Source organism: Arachis duranensis, chromosome 5, assembly GCF_000817695.3.
Source record: "Arachis duranensis cultivar V14167 chromosome 5, aradu.V14167.gnm2.J7QH, whole genome shotgun sequence".
Classification (NCBI taxonomy): Eukaryota; Viridiplantae; Streptophyta; class Magnoliopsida; order Fabales; family Fabaceae; genus Arachis; species Arachis duranensis.
The window spans coordinates 16,891,509-16,911,499 of NC_029776.3; the positions used below are offsets into that span (position 1 = coordinate 16,891,509).

The 19,991-nt window shown below is 32.2% G+C and overlaps 2 protein-coding genes and 1 long non-coding RNA gene across 4 annotated transcripts; 2 read left to right on the plus strand and 1 right to left on the minus strand.

The window, feature by feature from the left end:
* The first annotated feature begins 6,326 nt into the window (after positions 1-6,326).
* On the plus strand, positions 6,327-8,189 carry LOC107488433 (uncharacterized). Of its 2 annotated transcripts, XR_008009604.1 has the most exons (4): positions 6,327-6,727; positions 7,202-7,267; positions 7,349-7,388; positions 7,669-8,189. It is a non-coding gene; the product is annotated as an uncharacterized LOC107488433 (long non-coding RNA). The 2 variants fall into 2 exon arrangements; XR_002375317.2 differs by lacking the exon at positions 7,669-8,189 and having other exon boundaries at positions 7,349-7,656.
* Positions 8,190-9,535: 1,346 nt separating this feature from the next.
* Positions 9,536-11,519, minus strand: LOC107488444 (uncharacterized). The gene is made up of 5 exons (XM_016109195.3): positions 11,092-11,519; positions 10,698-10,864; positions 10,537-10,618; positions 10,004-10,072; positions 9,536-9,893 (listed from the first exon to the last, which is right to left on the minus strand). The coding sequence occupies exons 1-5, from the start codon at positions 11,380-11,382 to the stop codon at positions 9,723-9,725; spliced, it is 780 nt and encodes a 259-aa protein (XP_015964681.1). The 5' UTR covers positions 11,383-11,519; the 3' UTR covers positions 9,536-9,722.
* Positions 11,520-12,110: 591 nt separating this feature from the next.
* On the plus strand, positions 12,111-14,066 carry LOC107488445 (cyclin-B1-2). The gene is made up of 4 exons (XM_016109196.2): positions 12,111-12,307; positions 12,479-12,579; positions 13,572-13,669; positions 13,772-14,066. Exons 1-4 carry the CDS (start codon positions 12,179-12,181, stop codon positions 13,870-13,872), a joined length of 429 nt encoding a protein of 142 aa, XP_015964682.1. The 5' UTR covers positions 12,111-12,178; the 3' UTR covers positions 13,873-14,066.
* Positions 14,067-19,991: the final 5,925 nt, after the last annotated feature.

Below are 19,991 nucleotides of genomic sequence, written 5' to 3' on the forward strand. Positions count from 1 at the left end.
TTCAAAAATTTTTATTTCAACCACAACTCACTAAATTTTATTTTATCCTTCTATTTTATCTCCATTTTAATACATCATTTATAACCAAAGAGAAATTTTGGTTTTCACAATCCCAAATCAAAGATTTCATCTTAATGAGTAAAGGAAGCATTCAACTTTTCAGTTTCAGTTATTATTGAGGGTTCAAGGTAACTCTTTGACTTAATAATTAGCTATATCTCCAATTTTTGTCATCTCTATACATGTGGATATAGCAAAATCCGAATTAGGGTTATTAAAATTAGGAAATTCGAGGCTTTTATCAAAGTGAGTAAGATTATGTTAATTGACAACATTAGTAGCTCACAAATATCATTATTGTCATATTTCTAGAGTTGTAGAGTTATTGGATATCATTGGGTAGCTCGTTGACACGCTCAAAGTTGCTTCCAGTTTCTTGGAATCAAGTTGTGAGTGGATATTATGTCTATAATTATTTTTAAGTGTATTGTTATCAATATGTAAATTGAATCATTATTTTTGGAGTTTGAAAATATTCGATTATTGTGATTTTTGAAATAAATATTGATTTTTGAAACTTATAATTTTATAAAAATACACACGAGACGATATTTATATATTTTGTAAAGCATACATGTTTTCTTTTTTGACTCTATTGAATTTTAATTAAATTTTAGCATGCATTCTTATATATGTTTGATTTACTATAGAAATTTAGTAATATGTTATAATTATTAGAGATTTGTTATAAATGATTTGGTTTGGATTGTTTGGGAGACTCTAACTAGAAAACCGTAGTTAACGACGGTTATGACATTAACTTAGATGCATATAACTCAGACCTCAGCTAGTAGGGGCGTTGCTAGCCCAACGTGTGGGCCACACATTGGATCTGTTATACCATACGGGCACACTAGAGGAATGGGCTACTCTTAGAGGTGGAGCCGCCCTATGTATGTAGTATTTGATTTGATTTGACTTCTGGAATGAAAACTCCCATTTCAGTTCATCCGCTTAACTACTTATCTATTTGTTTGCATAATTAATTAATATGAATTTTTCATCTCTGAAAAGAAATATAATTTTCAAGGCAAACTATGTATTGTGATGTAATATTTGCTCATTGAGTTGTAAAACTCACCCTATTATATTCCCATGTTTTTTAGATACAGGAGTCATTCCAGGTTCCATTCCACCTGCCCCTCAGTAGATCTTAGTCGTTTTGGTGAGCCCTTCTTCTTTCCAAGGGCTAAGTAATTATGTAATGAACCTTTGCTCAAAATTTAGATTATGTCAATGCTCCATATGTCACAGGCAGGATCCTCGTGTGGGTTATGTTATGTTGAATCTTGAACTCTTTAGATAGTAATTATAATTTGGTTATGTAAGACTTATAGATTTAACTATATACTCTAGTTATCAACTATATATATATATATATATTTAATACAGGGAGTTAATATTATGTTGGTAAAGTTCTAGAAACAGAGGAGATTCTATCCGTTTTTCTGAAAATTTGGTCGTTTGGCTTGCTGAGGGACTTGTCCCTTGAGCACCAGTCATGGCTTGGTTTGGGCCATGACAGTATATATGTTTATATATGTTATTTTCTATTGCGTTGTGTTTTCCTACATCATAACTTTTAAAGAAACTAACCTTGCGAGCAACTAAACGCTAATCCACGAATAATAGTTTATTCACGATTAAACCGATAAAGGCTTATAATAACATTTTCTTATGAAATCTGAGTCTTGAGCTAATTAGGTCTTTATGACGAGCAGCACCTGAACATTTGGCATCAGTCATGACATGTCAAAAGTTAGGGTGTTATATTTGACATACACAGTTTTGATACCTACACTAAATAATTTCTGGGTCGAACTTATTCTTTTTTTAGAGGAATCGTATCTGCTTTTCGAATTGAGATTTTAATACAAGCTTATTCGATATCCTGTTGAGATTACAAAAAATCAAGTGAAATAATAACCCAAAAAAATTATAACTTTAGTCAAAAGAAAAAGGAAAAATGGATTAGAAAAAGTAAACCATATATATAATCCATAATTAATGATCAGAAATTGACATTCCATTCTCAGTAACATACAACTGCAGCTAGCTTCTCAATATTCAAAATTATATATAACTAACATTTATTTTGAGACAATAAAGTAGGATACATAAAATGATTATACATACATACATTTATATTTAAAGCATATTTTGATATGTGACCAACTTTGCATCTCTAGCAACAATAAGCTCCTCCATGTTCTTAGGAGTGCCGATATCTACAAGTATCAATATCTCGTCCTTTGCGGTGAGATTGTACCCACTCTCAATTGCTCTTAGAAGCTGGTACACTTTAAATATAGTTGGTCTCTCTTTTGCAATTAAAGAAACACAATTGCAAGCTACTTTCAGAAATTGTTCTCAAGTGTTTTCAAGTGACTGACTTCAAGGTTACTCAAATAGCAAAAAAGTAAAAAGCATAAAAGAGTAGCAAATTTTAAATGACCAAAGTTTTAGGGATCGCTTTACAATAAAGATAAATTCATACAGATTTACAGATATTTCTCCTAAATTCACCTTGAAGTGACACATGTATAGCTGTCTTTTTTAGAGGAGCACCTCATTCAACGACTTAGTACGAGCATCAACTTGTGGAGTCAATTAGTGTTATTATTATCCATTAAGGTAGTATGGCTAGGTGAATTTTTTGTTTGAATCGAATATTCATGGACTTTTTAATTATGAAAAATTGGAATTAATTGTCCAAAGACAGACAAATGTTATTTGTTTTGGAGCAAAAAATAATAAAAGTTTCTTTAACCATTAAAATTATGCGACAAAAAATATTTTAAATATAAATTTTTATATTTACTTCAAATTAAATAAAATTAAAAAATAAATAAAATTACAAATATGTATAAATTTTTACCATAATGGTTACATATAATAACAACGTAATACTTTTAGTATTATACCTAAATTAGTTTAAATTTAAATTTTAAATTTTAAAAAAATTAAAATAACTTATAATATTTCTATTATTTTTTTAAAATTTTTAATCTCAAATTTATAACTTAAAAATAAACAAATTAATTTCTTCAAGATATTAAAAAAATTTCAATTCTTAAATCCTTAAAAAATTAATCGAAACTTTAAAAAATCATAAAAATTTTATTATTTGAAAAAATAGAAATTCATATGTTGATCCAAAGAAAGATTAAGAATTATTGCAAGTAGTGTTTAGAGGAGTTACTTAACAATGTCAACTTTTTTATAAGTTAATAGTTTATGTTTATAATAACTAAACTAGTAGTATCTATATAATATTAATCTTTTAAGTAGATATAATATATATGATATTATTTTAATATCAACTTTTATTATTTTTTATCCCCAACTTTTATTATATTTGATATTAATATTTTATATAATGTTCATGTCAATTTTTATTATTTTTCATCCCCAACCTTTTTTTCACATACAGAATTGTCCTTAAGATTCAAGGTAGTTTTAAAATCGTCTTTTTTCGAAAGATTAATACCGTAGGTGACAAAAATACCCCTCTCTTTCTTTTCACCTAAACCCCACCACCCCACCCCATTCCATCACCATTTGCATCACCCCATCGACTATCACCTCATCACCATCTGTTCATGTATCTAACAAAAAAATCCAACCTACATAAACAGCTACACATAGATCAACACTAAAACAACAATTCACACCAAAACCATTGTCCCTAACAAAAACCAAGAAAATCATCATCATCGTCAAAATTCAAAACCATCAACACAACTTAAAACTAAAATTCTTCTTTTTCTATTAGCGAAACTCATATCCAATTACAATAACCAATAATCCCCAAATTCATCTTCAATTGCAAGAGACCAAAAATTCGTAACCCTAATTACCAAGAACATCGAACAAAACTTTGGTTTGTTTTGAATGTACTGTTTGAGGAAAAGACATTGTAGAAGGACGTGAAGAACACGACCACCACCACCACCCCGACAATGACAATGAACCCGAGTTCAACGGAACAGGCGCGTCGCTGCGAGAAGACGGCAACTCGCGGCAAGGCTATGGCGTAATCTGTCACGAGTGCGACGTGCTGCGAAGCGTGGCTGAGGGCGACGGCGACGGAGATAATGATATTTGAGTGAGAATATAATTGTCTAAAACACGATTATAAAACTACGTTCAACGTCATGTACGATTTTGTATACAACAAAAAATTGGCGATAAAAAATATTTTCCATCTTAACCATAGGGTTTACAATTGTAATTAACCCTTCCTCTAACTACTATCATATTTTTTCTAGACTAATATAAGATAGTAGTAACAATGCTTGCCTATTTAATTGTATTCATAAAAATTCAATTTAAATATAAATTTTTATAACTTTAAAATTTTTAATTAATCATTTCTTTCCTAACTAAACACCCATTTTTGTAGGAATAAAATTAACAATCCAAATTTTGTGTATACTTATTTTGTTTGAACTATAAATAAAATATATAAAATTCTAAAAATATATAAATACTTCTTAAATTAAACATATTGATAACACAATATTTATTTCATTAATTTATATATAAAAAATTTCTATAAAACAATATTTAGCATTATTTTCAAAAAGCCTAAATAATTCAGTCAAAAAATACTTCATTAAATTATTTCAAGCTACTTTATTTTTAATTTCGATAATACTTTTGTTTATATTGTATATTTTCACGAGTTTAACTTAAAAAGTAGACAAAGAAAATAACATGGCATAATATATATTCATTTTTCATCCTATTTTTTATTTTTTTACTTCATTCTCTTTAATTTTTATTTTTCTTCAATAATTAAATACACCTCACATCATTCACGTACACTTTTAAATTTTCTATTTTATCTATATTGGATTTTATTTCATTGTATTCTATTTTCCTTTTTATTTACATTGTGAATTTCTCATTATTAAGAAACAAAAATCACCTCAATACTCTAATCAAATCAAACAAAGGCACCTCCATGTATCAATTTCATTCTATAGGCAGTTTTTCTTTTAGAAAAACTACCAAAAGTACCCATGAAATTTACGAACGCTGACAAAAGTACTTATAAACTAAGGAAATTAATGATGTACCCATGGAAGATGTGTTTCGTATGACAAAAGTATCTAAACCCTAATTTTTTTGTTATTTTTTAATAAAATTTTCAAACTACCCTCACTCTCAACCTCAACTCACTTTTTCAACTTTTCATAACCCAACTTGTACCTTTAAAACCTTTGTCATGGAGTCCAAAACTACTCCTATAATAGACCAGGCCAAAATCAATGGTGGTGGTGGTGGTAAAAGACTTCGACCGATTCCTAACAGATAAATTTAGTATGGTGAGCTCTTTTCTATTTTTTTTCGCCAATCCCTGCACACAAAGAAAGCTCTCAAATTAAGAAAAAAAAGGAAAAAACAAATGAAACGATTAAAAACTGTTCCTTTATGATTCTTTCTAGCTCTGATTCTTCATCGGTATTGATTGATTCTTTTGTTAATCTCGGCGTTGCAATCCTCTGTTGCGTTATTATCCAAAATTTCCACTATAAAAGGTTCATTTCATCTATTGTAGGAGTAGTTTTGGATTCCATGACAAATTTTAAAGGTGCATGTTGAGTTATGGAAGATTAAAAAAGTGAGTTGAGGTTGAGGGTGGGGATAGTTTGAGAATTTTATTAAAAAAATCAACAAAAAATTAAGGTTTGGATACTTTTGTCATATGGAACTCATCTTCCATGGATACATCGTTAATTTCCTTAGTTTATGGGTACTTTTGTCAGCGTTCGTAAACTTCATGGGTACTTTTGGTAGCTTTTTCTTTCCCTTTTGAACCGTTTCTCTTTTGTGCTTTTCTAACCTCTTACAAGGAGAAAAGAATAACAATAAATCGTCACAGAAAATCTATTTTTTAAGAAAAAAAAGTCCAACCCAATCAATCCTTGCATTTGCACAGAGGTTATGTGAGGTGCCAAGCCAGCCATGAAGAGCCCCTCTGAAACCAGCCTGTCCCATCATTTCTCCACAGCTTGACTCCTTAATCACGTGTCCCTCAGATTTTACCAAGATTCTGAAAACCGGTTCGAATCGGCCGGTCGAACCGTGAACCGTTGCTAAAAACGAATCGGTTAGATGTTAAAATCGTTGATTTTAAAAATCGTGATTAAACCGTCGAACCGGTCAGGAACCGGTCGGTTGAACCGAACTGTGATCCGGCCGGTTTTTTAAATTAGGAAGCAAACGACGTCGTTTGCAACCTCCAGCCCTAACCTAACTCCACTACTCTAGCCCTAACCCAACCCCAGACTCCAGAACCCTCGCTCTGCCTCTCTCACACTCAGTCCAGAGCTCTTCTCATCGGGCTCCTGGTCATCCGTCACTCCCTTCCAGCCACCGCCTGCTACTGCCGCCGTCGGAACTTCCAGCTTCAAACAGCCACCACCTTCTCCCTCACTTCCCCTCCATCATGCAGCGGCCATCGCAACCTTCCTAACCCTCCATCGCGCTGCTCCCTTGCAAACGTGGAGGCCTCCATCGCGCAACCACGGTTCTGCCGACGCCAGCTCTGTTCCACCGTAGCCACTGTCCTGTTCCAAAGCCTGTTCGAAGTTGCTCCTTGTCTCGGTCTCTCCCTCTTGCATGCTCTGTTTAAGACTTTAAGGCTTCTAGCTTCTAGGTATTTTTTTAAAACTATAATTGAATAATTTTTTTTAATTATTGTTAGTTAAGTTCTGTTCAAGCCAGTTCGAAGGTTACTGTGAATTGTGATTTTTCTGTGAATTGAACTGTGAACTTTGTTGAATAATTGTTGAATAATCATTGTTAGTTAAGCTATGAACTTTGTTGTTGTTACTTGTTGCTGGGTTAAAAAAAGTACTTCGAAAAATTGAGGAAAAAAGGCTTTTTCTGCACCAAACCCTCCCCTAAATTCGATTCTTTATGTTCTGTTCAGAAATGATTGAATGATTATTGAATGTTTTGTGTTTTTGTTGAATGATTATTTGATTCTTGATTAGCACCGGATGCTCTGCTGTGTTTGAGTTCTATTTTTGAATGAAAATTTCTATACTGTGTGATTTTTTTGGGTAATCAACAGGTTAGAAATAAACTTGCTGTTTAATAATATTTCTTCCATTGTAAATCTCGGTAGTTTCAATAGGAAGCAGATATAAAAAGCAGACCTTTCAAGTTTGTGTGAGTTGCTGTCCATGTCCTGGTAAATCGATTGCAAGTTAATGTTATTTCCTTTAGTTTTAATGCTGGATTTTGAAACTAACCCTAATTTCTTGCTTCTCAGGAACCAAAAATAAAAAATCAAAGAAATAGAAAAGAAGCAGGTATTATCAATTAAATTCAATTCTGAGTATTATTGGTTGGACAATTATGAGAACATTATTACTGTTTGTGAGCTGAAAACTTTAGATTTAATTGATTTTTTTGTGTTTGTGTATGCACTGTTTGTATCTTTTTCTTCACAGTTTTTCTCCTTTTAGTTTGGTTTAATTTGTTGGATCAACATGTATTTGGTTTCATACTTTCATTAATAAGTTCTTAATATGTATTTTTATTTTTGGTCAGCAGTTTTGTTATTACTTTTTTTGTTATTCTGTATGGTAGGTAGATCATATTTTCAAGTTTCAACTAAAATTACTACCAGGGTTATGTCTATTTGAAAGAAGTTACTTACTTCACATCAAGCATGGGTTCAAGGCATTGGTTTAAGATAATCTTTCGATTAAGAAAATAAAAACAAAGTAGATCAAAGAAATCAAAGGTACAGCACACTTTCTTTGTGTCAATTTTACCTTCATTAATAACTCATCCTAGTCCAGGATTTCATTGTATGAGAGTCAAAATGATTATGTAAAACTATGTAGTACCACTATGTAGAGAGATTTGAAGTTCATGTATGTCTTACTACCAAAAAGGCCGATACAAATGTAGTACCACTATGTAGTATCACTTTGTTTATTTATATTTTATTATAAAACGGTTTTTACGGTTCAACCACGATTCAACCGGTTGAACCTATGAACCAGTGAACCAGTAACTAGAAAGAAATCTCTGTATACATGTTGATCTGTATACTATAATTCTTCTTCTAAATAACATCATGCAAAGAAACTTTTTTTTTTCAATGCAAATTTGATACAGCGGACTTGAACTTTCATAATTTTTACAAACACAATTAGACATGGTATATGTGATACAAAAATATACTCTAAAAAGACAACCCAAGCTGAAAAAACCGAATAATAGCATAACTAAACATAGGATATTGTGTTGTCCCATAAATAAGAGCCAACAACTGAGTCGTTAAGGATGTAGATGTATAAAGATTTTTTCAGAAGCTGCTTATGTTCTTTGATTCCTTTCCATTTCTTTGAATGCGCTTAGATGAGTCTATAGTCAGGGATCATACTATGAAAGAAGCAAATAACTCTATCTATTTTTATTATTTTACAATAACATCCTCAACTTCAAAATCCAAGACATCTGCATTGGCATAATGTTTTCAGTGAGTTTGAGTTGAGTTTTACTACTTAAATTTACCAAAATTTCACAAATTTATGTAAACTCTTAAGAGTTTGATAACCTTATCTTATATTGGAGTAAGAACACAATCAATCATTTCAATTATAAACCACAAAGAAAGATCTATTTTACATATTTCAATTATTGAAAATCAATAATATATAAAATTACCAAACAACCTCTTCTTTCAAAGGAACCATAGACAACTCCAACAAAAAAAAGATTGTTTTCAACCTGTTTTTTCTGAAATCAAACACATAAAAATAAGACGAATTAATCTCCATCTCAAGAAACATGGTCTGATAAAGGACATGGCCTGCTCATTATCACACATGTTTCTTGGAAGACTACGCATAATGTGATATGAGGAGCTGAAAAAGAAATCCTTTGTAAGGTCGACTATGCATAGCACCTTCTTGTATCTAAAATGCCAATGAAAAAAATCATATGATTAATCAAAGTGTCACATTCTAGAATAACAAAAAATGAGGCAAAACTGCTGTGTTTAAATTCAATGATGGCAGGAGAAAAAAAACACCTAGCACAACACAATCATAACCTATTTCTGTATTTCATCATTGACAAAACCCAATCAAAATAATTTCTCCTCAACAAATCTATCTGTGCCACTCTTTTATAGTTATTTTAAATATATTCGGGTCAAATAGGAGGAATGTATCAAGAACTATATTCGGGTTTTTATGGTATTCTCAGCTCAACAAGCCAAAAAATAATTCGTTATGGATTTGAGTTTCATTTAAAGATCTACTGCAGCCTAATGGGTTACTACATATACAAAGCGGAATTTGAATATCTACACATGCTGAAATAGACGAATGAACTGACCACCCAACTAACCCAAATTAATTTAACTAAGATGAAATACTATATCATTATTGTTAACAAATCGAATTAAGTCTAAGTTCGTACTTCGTAGTAAATGCAAGGATTGACAACCATTCATTTGATTGCTTCTTCGGAGAAAAAACCATTTGTTATGATATAATTTTTGTTTTTTGCAGTACATCCATGTTTATGCACCTCATCAACCTCTCATGAGACAAATATGGAGGACAGAAAATAAATAAATAAATAAATAAAAGCGTGGGAGCCATCAGCCATGTGATGTGAGTTTATCACTGAAGACCATACACAAGGAGAGCTCCAACAGCACCAACACCAGCAACAAGCCCAATAATAACTCCAATAGGAGGCAAGTTTCCTCCAATGGCTTTTCCAGTGTTAACATCATATTTTGCAAACCTCTTCTTTGGTGCTTGACATTGCGGACAACTGTATGTGTCCGGCTACAAACCAAAGTGAGTCACAAAAATAATCAGCTTCTTAAATCCAACTTTTACTGTTGAAATTAAGATAACACGATCATTTGTCCTAGAAGTTTAAGTTATGAACTTACTTGCTCCTCGAATGGTTTCTGTAAGGTGTATATGTATCCACAATCAAGGCAAATGTGAGTAGCTCTAGCCTGCATGGTTATATGCAATTTGTTAACGGCTCAATATACAAATCATGTCACAAAACCAATTGCCTTCAAAGTTTAAATAAAAAACGTATGAATAGTTATATTTTTACACTTTTTTGTACAACAAATTCTTTTAATAAGTTTGTATACAAAATTGGAATTCCTTCTATTTTCTGGTTTAAAAAGTGTAGATTTTCAAGAGAGGGAATCTTATGATATGTTGTGAATCTCTTGTGAGAATCAACCACACCTGAACGTATTTTTAAAGATTATTCCCCCCAATTTTCATGCTTTTTACTTTTAGAAACCAACAAGAATTGATCTCTACCTTCTTTTGTTGTAAAATCATTCATCACAAAAGATTAAGTTAACCGGAAACACGAATGATTATATATCTGATAAAAAAGCAAATTAAAGGCATGTTGGAAAGCAAGTAGGTAATAGGAAGAAAATGATTATGATCTTGCCTTTTGAGCCTCGGTCAGTTTTCTTCCAAAGGCAGGAGGAGCTGGTCGCTTTGGGAGTCTCTTAACATCTACTTCAGCACCTCTTTATAGAAAAGAAACAAGAAGATCACATGACCACCAGAGAAATAATTGATTGAATTGAAAGAACAAGTTTAGAGAACCTGCTGACAACAAAGTAGACAGAGTCAGGCTTAGCTTGAATTGCAGTTTTGGTAAATCCAAGCTTATCTGCAGGCCACAATTCATCTCCAAAGAAACTACTTGTATACAGAACTTGATCCCCGACCTTCAACCCTGCTCTTGCTGCATTCCCACCACCTTCAATACCCTAGAACACAATCCATGAAAGACATCATGAAACTATGAATGAGATGAGAAAAGTGAAAACTCAGGTGCAGTTAACTTCACGTTAAAGTTGATAGTCGAGAACACGTAAATGATAGATAATTTAGTCAATGCTGTCAAATTATTCAAGGACTCTCAATTATCAACTATTAACTTCACATGAAATTATTAGCAGCCGAGATTTCAGGGATGAGAAATTATATTACTAACAGTGATGAGAACACCGCCACCAGGCTTTTGGCCCAAGGTGAGACCGAGTGGCTTGTCAACTTCAACTTCAATCTGCTTTGAAGCGCCAGCAGTTCTTGCAGTGATGTCAAGTCTTCTTCTAGTAGCCTTCTTGTTGTTATCAACAAAGAAGGAGTGTGAGAGAGACCTTTTGGCTTCGGGAAGTGAGAGGCCTTGTAAGGATGTTGGAGTCAGAACTGTCTTGGAGTTCTTGATGGTGGTGCCGGTGAAGGTGGTGGCAGAGCCTGCTGCTACTACTGCTGTTGCTGACATGGCTCCGGTGTGTTAATTAGTTAACAAACAGGAACTATAACCAACCGTTGCTTCTCAAATCTCAATATTACTTCCAATGCTTGTGCTCTGTGTATTTCTTGCAGCTGCGAATTGTGATCAGAGAAAATGCTTCATTTTTTTTTCCCGGAAGAGATAATATATTATTGGTGGTGGACATGAGGACAGCAAGCTTATGGCTTTGAGCCATTGAATTTTTTTTTTCTTTTCTTCCCCTCTTTTTTCAATTGGCAGAAAATGTGGTTTCTTGGTAGTTTTTCGAAATTTCAATCGCACAAAAGCCCAAAAAATAACGTGTTTTTTCGCTGAAAATTATTAAAAGTAAATTACCTTGTAAAGAATATTACAAAATGTGTTAAATTTTTAATAAAAAAAATTTACAATTTAAATACAAAATATAATATTTTGATATCAAATTGAAGTATACAATATTTTATATTTATGTAAAATTAAATTTTAATTTACAAAAATAAAAAATGTCTTTAACAACTCAAAAATAAACAAAGGGTAAATGTGGGTAAATAAATAGTTTGAGAGATGTTGCCCAAAACCAAGATAAGAAAAATGTTGAAATTGAATGGTTTCTTGCAAATAAAGTCAAGTGAACCCTTTTAGAGAAAATAGTACAAAATAGGGTTCAAACGACACCGTTTTTGGCAAATAGTTAAAAAAGAGATAAAAAGTGCTCCTATAAAATATAGACTCATAGTAGCGGATCGCCGTTTAGCTCAGTTGAGTTGAGTTATTCGTTACTTGTTGAAGAAGAAGAAGATAAAAAATGGAGGAAGTTCAAAAGAGCATAGCGCACCAAATCGGAGGGGTTCAAAACGATGCCCTTCGTTTTGGACTCCAAGGTGTCAAGAGCGACATCGTTGGTTCTCATCCTCTCCAATCTGCCCAGGAATCCGTAATCACTTTCTCTCAATTTCCTTATATTAGGGTTTTCTTTCACCCCCTTTTATCATTCGATTCAAATTGAATCTGAAATGTCGATGTTAATATTAGTGAAGGTGATGTTTTTACCCAAATTCAGGTCTATCTCATGATCCATTTTTTGCTTTCTCTTTGTTATTTTCAGGCCAATAGGATAAATGAAGCGATGAAGAAGCAATGCCTGGTCAATTTGTACGGAACTGCGTTTCCGCTGAAGATGGACCTTGACAGGCAAATTCTATCTCGGTATTGTTCACTTCACTTCTCTTTTCTTTTCTTATAAAACCCTACTTTTGTATTTGGAATTAACTGTGCTCTTCTCCATGTGTTGAATCTGTTGCCGTGACACTTTCTTTGTGTGTGAGTTATCTGTGGCATAGTTTTGCATCACTAGTGTTATGAATCTTGTAGACACTGTCTCCGTGTCATAGAAATTTTAGGAACTTGTATAGATATCTTCATGTTCCTTGCTTATAGGGTATAGGACAATGGTATTGAGATATATACTATAATTTTTCATGTAATATTAATATGAAAACAGCTATTAACATGTGAATGAGAGTAATTAAGTCGCCACCTAGATTTTGTGGGTGACCAGACTTTATTTACGCATTTGGTGTAGAAATTTTCTGTTAGGTAGTGTTACAGAAAGTTCTAACACTTAAAAGTGTACTCTGTTCTGTTTCTTTTGTATATTGACTGGGATATGGATTGTTTTGTGGCTTTTCCTTACTTTGATTCTTGGCCAATCTGCTTCAATTCAAACCTAAGAACCTGCTCAATACAAGTCCTAAAAATCCTACCCAAAAGTCTTTTCCAGCAGGAAAGGATCAAACAAACCAATCTACCACATTAAAACCCAGCCCAAAATGCAAATATGGCAGGTCCTAGGCTGCCACGGATGTCCACGGAGACCAGCTGGATTGTTCCTACTTCCTAGCATAGAAAGTTTCATGTTTCTGCTGCTCAATGAAGTGATCTTGAATCCTAGGCAGTGAGATAGACATTAAAGAAATTAATAGTAAATTGCAGGATGGGCACTATCACATAATATAGGACTGTAGAAATCAATGGAAAGTGTTTTGGTGACTTATCTTCTGCTATTTTTTGTACAGCATTGGCTGTTTGTTTGTTGGTTTGTTTGTGCCTTGCTACCTGTGGCTCCCTTCCTCGAAAGTTGTACTTTGTGTTGGTGGCTATATTTAATTTTTTATATATGATTCTTTGATTCTGTGTAGATTCCAGAGGCCTCCAGGAGTAATTCCTTCTTCCATGCTGGGTTTGGAGGCATATACAGGAAGTCTTGATGATTTTGGCTTTGAGGATTATCTAAATGGTAATGACACAGTTTACTGAATACTTTGGTCTCTAAATGGTACAAGTTTTGCTATGTGTTTTCTTGGTTTACCTGTCTCATTTCATTTAATTGCGGCTGCAGATCCCCGTGAATCAGAGACCTTGCGGCCATTGGACATGCATCATGGAATGGAAGTTCGCCTTGGTCTCTCTAAGGGGCCAGTCTGCCCTAGTTTTATGTAATTGAATCATGGGACTCTAATTACTCAATGAACCTGCATGTCTATTGTTAATCTTGTATTCCTTAAGGATGTTATCAAATCTTATGTTGGGTTAAACATTTCATATCTTTCCGAGTGAAACAGGGTTGTCATACTACTTTATGCAAGTGAGATGGGCATTTTCTGTTCCAGCATATCTACTACCCAATTTCTGAACTTAGTGGCCAGTGTGGGGTAATGTTTTTTCTGTTTTAAGGCAATCACAAATGGTCTTTGTCTATTTTAACTGCTTTGATGGTGGTGTTGGTGTTGGGATCTTTCCCTTGTCTTTACCAGCTGCAGCTGGTTTTTGTTTTCGTCCGATTTTGCCTTTCCAAACCATTTTTAACATCCGGTTTAACCAAAAATTCCGTATTAATGCCACTCCCCCAAAATCAATCCAAGTATCCAACCCCATTGAATAGTGATGTTTCAATATGTTTATTTTATTTTAAAGAAAATTTGAAGTTTTAAAATGATTATTTATTTTCGTTATCCAGGTAAATTTAATGCGTTTTTTCAATATTTTGATTTTTAATTTAATGGCTTTTTTAAAGTAAACTGTAAAAGTTGAAAAAGAACATTTTAATGTGTGCACACCCTGTTCAGTAATCACCCCCCTTTTTACCTTAACTACACCCTTTTGATCATAATATTAAAATATATTTTAACAAGTATAGTACACAATTTTCGCAATAGCATTACTATAATAAACTACCTCTCTTTTCCAGGCTGTATTAATATACTAAAATAATAATAAAATTTAATTATTCTGTAAGTTTTTATAGTTTTATTAAATTTTTAATTAGCTTCTTGTATTTAAACCAAAAGAGAATGGTTTATTTATTGGCTAATTGTTAAAGGTCCATGAAAAAAAGTAAAGAAAGCAGACCAAAATTGATGTGTGATAGAGAAGAGAAGAAGCAGAAGAAGATAGAGAAAAATTGATGTGTGATAGAGAAGAGAAGCAGCAGAAGAAGATATAGAATGCTGTTATACAGGCGTATCCCATATTTTGGGACACTGAAGTATCTTTCTTTTTGAGGATATGTCACTCCACAACACAATAGACAAGGGGATAGATGAACAACAGTACAACACAATAGAGAAGAGAAGCAGCAGAAGAAGATATAGAATGCTGTTATACAGGCGTATCCCATATTTTGGGACACTGAAGTATCTTTCTTTTTGAGGATATGTCACTCCACAACACAATAGAGAGGGGGATAGATGAACAATAAAATAGCAGGTTAGCCTCAAATTCTCCCTGGCTTCCTTTATCTTATTTTATCTAAATTCCAAACAATATTTTCACCTTGACTATGCTAAATTTATTTATTTACCTTTTTAAGATGAATCCTTCAATTCATTCACATAAATTATTATAACAATAATGTTACACATTCGTATAAAAAATCTATCCAAGTCATCCAAGCACTTTTTCGTTAACGCGCCTCATCCCCTCCTCCATATTACGTGAAATATAATTTACAATCTCTACTGCTCGTCGTTCTTCCTCTTTTTTTCTTCTCTTCTGCTCGTTGTTTTTCTTTATTGCTCGTCCTTCTTCTTCTTATTTTTTTTCGTTTTCTTCTTCGATTTTGTGCATTTATCTTCTTCATTTTCATATCTCAATATTCTATCAAAACAATGAATGATTCAACTTCAAATCAGTTGAATGAGAGCGTTTTAAATTATTCTTCTGAAACAAATAAAAAGGACGAGGTTTGGATTTTTTTTCAATCAAATTGAATAGAATGCAATTGTTAAATTGAATTGAATGTACGCATGTGTTCTGAATTGAATTGAAGTCATAATCTCTAAATTGTAGACACGTGTTTTGAATTTGATTTTATATCATGGATAATGTTCTTTTCATTTAGTAGTATACAATTGTTTCACCATGAGCACGTGTTTGATTCATTATGCAGAGAGCTGTTTGAATTTGAATTTATATGATGGATAATATTCCATTCATTTAGTTCTATACAATTGTTTCATCGTAATAACATGTTCGGTTCATTCTGTGACCAGGTGTATTGTGGATGAACAATCTGTCCCAAAATAGTTTTATTGGTAAAATAAAATAAAATAAAACAGTAAAAACTCGAGAAATATAGTTTTATTGGTAACACAACAATAAAGTGTTAAGTAGTAAATACAGTGAAAGCTAAATATAAACTAATTACAACAGAGATAAAATTACAAAGTAAAGACACAAAACAGTATGCATATTAAAGTCACTAAAAATAAAATCCTCAAACTTATGCGGTCGTTGCTAATATTAATAATATGCAAATATTGTACAATCCCTTCTGAATTTCATTAGCTCATCAACACATTTCGCAGATCCAGCAACAACACAGAGCAAAGAAGCTACATCAATCTTAACAGTTGCATAAAAAATTAACCATTTTTTTATTTTTTATTTTTTATTTTTTTGCAATTTCATTATAAAATAGACTTTATTCAAATGAAAGGCGATAAATATATTTAATGTGTACATATGCTTACGTTATAGCGCGGCTTCTCCTTCTTTGTCACCATTAACTTTTTCATTTTTTTTGTAAGGACAAAAAAATTTGGTCAATAATTCATTGAATACACTGACAAGCACAAGCATGCACATTTTAATCAAGTGAATCAAAACGAGCAACTCCACTGAACCGAGCAACATTCATGTACTGAATAAAACGTGATAAACATTTAATCATCAATAAAAATATTTTTGCATGCACAAGGGCTCAACTGAACACACTAACAATCAAGTGAATCAAAATGACCAACTCCAATGAACTGAACTCCATTCATGTTTTGAATAAAACATGATAAACATTCAATCAGCAAAACAAAATGTTTTTACATCCAAAAGAACTCTACTGAACGCACTAACAATCAAGTGAATCAAATTGACTAACACTAATGAACCGATCAATATATTACTGAAAGAAAATAACAACACATTTTCTATTTGTATTCCCTAGTCACGCAATAAAAATGGATTCAGAATAAGCCGATCTATTAAACGAAGCAACTCAATCCACTAAATCTTAAATCAAACTAAGAGAAATGCGAGTTTTGAGAGAAATTAAATGAACATAATAACGACAGTTTTTCTCATACTTTGCGGAGTTTCTATTCTTATTTTTGTTTGTTTTTTCTTATTCCTTTCGAAAGCTTGACACGATTTTGGAGTATGAGCAGTTTTCACAGAGAACACGATGGAGGTTTGAGAGATTTTGAGAGAGATTTGAACTTCTCCAATGGCGGTTATGAGGTTAAAGAGGGAACATTATTTTATAATGAAGGTGAGAATGAATGTTAAACGTTTAGAGAGTTTGAGCGCGTGAATACACGCTCATTTAATAGGATTGAGTTTTTTTGGCGTTGGGCTAGCTTAGATGGACTTAGATGAAAAATTATATGGATGTGTAGCCCAACTGTTATTATAATATCTTAGTAGCCTTGATTCTTGATTCCAATATGCACGAAGATTATAAAATAAATGAAGTTTTTAGATTTGATTTGATATCTCTTGAATGGAGGCAACAACCAGAACAGAAGGAGTGCTAGCTTATGCTTTCTCTCAACAGGTAAACATCTTAAAACTATTTTAAAAGGGGAATAGATAGTGAAAAATTCAAAACATTGATTCTAGTTAATGCAGTTAAGAATCTATTTAAAAAGAAGACCAACAAAATATAACGTAGAATTGAATATGAGATGGGAAGAAAAAAAGAATTATAGTTTAAATAAAGTGCCACTTCATTTTGAAAACTATTCAATAATTTAAGAGAAAAAAATTACAGCATCAAATCAATAAGAGTAAAGACTAACTTCAAAGTTAGGAGAATTGTGTCATTGGTGTCAATGCAAAAAATATTGCCAAGTTATCAATTTCTTAAAGAGCATGCAAAGGTTTATATAATTTTGGATTCATTAGTATATTCATGATTCATGACTTTTCTTCTTCGTTTACCTTTAAATTCTTAGATCAATTGCTGAAAACAAAAGTTAGACTACTTTTAAAGGTGTAACTTTAGATCATTGCTAATACCCATATTGCTACATTGATATAATATAGTTATAGGCTTGTAACATTTTTTGTTGTTTAAATTTGTAACATGATTTATTACTTTTCAAAAGAAATTTGTGTATCAATATTTTGAGTTTGATGAAATATCTTATTTTATAGTAATTAATTTTAGTATATTTATATTATGATAATAATAATAATTGTTGAAAAAAATAATTAAGATTTTAGAAAAAAGATAGCTCGTTGCTTCTAAAAAAAGAGTATAATATAACTAAAAAAAAGTATTAAGCTTTTAGTGGTAATAGTAATGGTAATTAAAATTGAATAACATTACAAATTTAGAGTTACTTTTAGTAGCCATATAAATTGCGGGTAAAATGGTTTTAGCGACAATAATAATGGCAACTAAAAGTGAATAACATTATCATCTTAGAATTACTTTTAGTGGAAATATAAATTATTAGAAAATGGCCGCTAAAAATTAAAAAAGTCTTTGGCCGCAATTGTATAATTGCCGCTAAAACCTTTTAACGACAAAGCATAAGATGGCTAATGTCTAATTACCGGTAAATATATTAACGGCTATTTTTTGTTACCATTAAAAGAAAAATAAATGGCCGCTAAAAATAATTTTTCTAGTAATGTTCTTTTATTGTGTATCAACCTTAATTAATATAATTTGCAAATAAAATATATACATCTCAATATTTGAATTAATTAGTCAAATATCTATTAAGAAATAAAACCTACAAATAATATCATTATATTATATATTGTCTTACAATAGGTAGTATTCTGGCGCCAAAATTCCTGAAGTAGCGCATTCTGGTGTCGTCTCTCTCTTCAAAATATTTTAGGAAAGTACATTCTTTAGAATTATATGAAAATTAATATTTGGGTTAAGTATTTTTTTCGTCCCTAAGATTTGAGGTGAAAATCAAAATCGTCCTCAACTTTTTTTTCTTATTAAAATCATCCTCAACGTTACAAAACGTTATAAAATTGTCATTTTCTACCTTAATTTTATTTTTTTGACCAAATTACCCTTAACAAATAATAAAAATAATACTAAAAAATAAAAACAAAAACAAAAACCCACCCCCACCCCACCCCGATATCTCTTTCCTGTTCCCTTCCCATTCCATTCTCCTTTCCCAAAACTCCAATTCTTCTTCCCTCCTTAAACCAAAAATCCTCCACACCCTTACCATTAACAACAGTAACAACTAACAACAAAAAATCTTTCACTCACAAACTAAATTCAACAACACTTCCCTGTTTCTTTCCCATTCCGTTCTCCTTCCCCAAACTCCAATTCTTCTTCCTTCCTTAAACCAAAAATCCTCCAAACCCTTACCATTAACAATAGTAACAACCAAAAATCTTCCACCCACAAACTATGTACTAAAATAAAAATTACAAATATCTTGTTTTTATTATTACAAGCAAGTTTCTCATCAATACCACTAGTACATATATCTTGGTCATGAGAATCACAACAAATATATAAAATCTAAAACAGACCACAATGCAAGAATAAATTAAACTCGCTTTATTTAAGTTAATGCATGTTGAAGATATAATAAGGTAAGAATTTGATAATCACGGAGAAGACTAGAATGGACGAATCATTGGGAAAACAACGACCTTCATGAGACCATTGTTGCAATGAAAGCCATTTTTCTCACCACATGCAAAGTAGTAAGGCTGCCACTTGTTCAACACGAACTTGAATCATTCTCCTCCTCCTTGCATTGCTTTAGCCACCCTCTTCGCCTTCTTAATATCGCACTTCATGAAACTCCACAAATTCGGAAACAAGTATACGCTGTGTTGGAAAGGGTTCGTCGTATTTAGAGTTTCATACTTGAATACTGCATCCACCCACACCCACAACCAACTTAACTTTAAAATCACAAGAAAAAGGTGAAAAAGGAGGCGGGGCAAAGATGATATGGTGGCGGAAAGAGAGAGAAGAAGAATTGGGATCGTGGTTGGGATGGGATTCCGAAGAGAGAGGTTGGAAGAAGGATAAGAAGAAGGCGATGGGAGGCCAAAAACTAAAG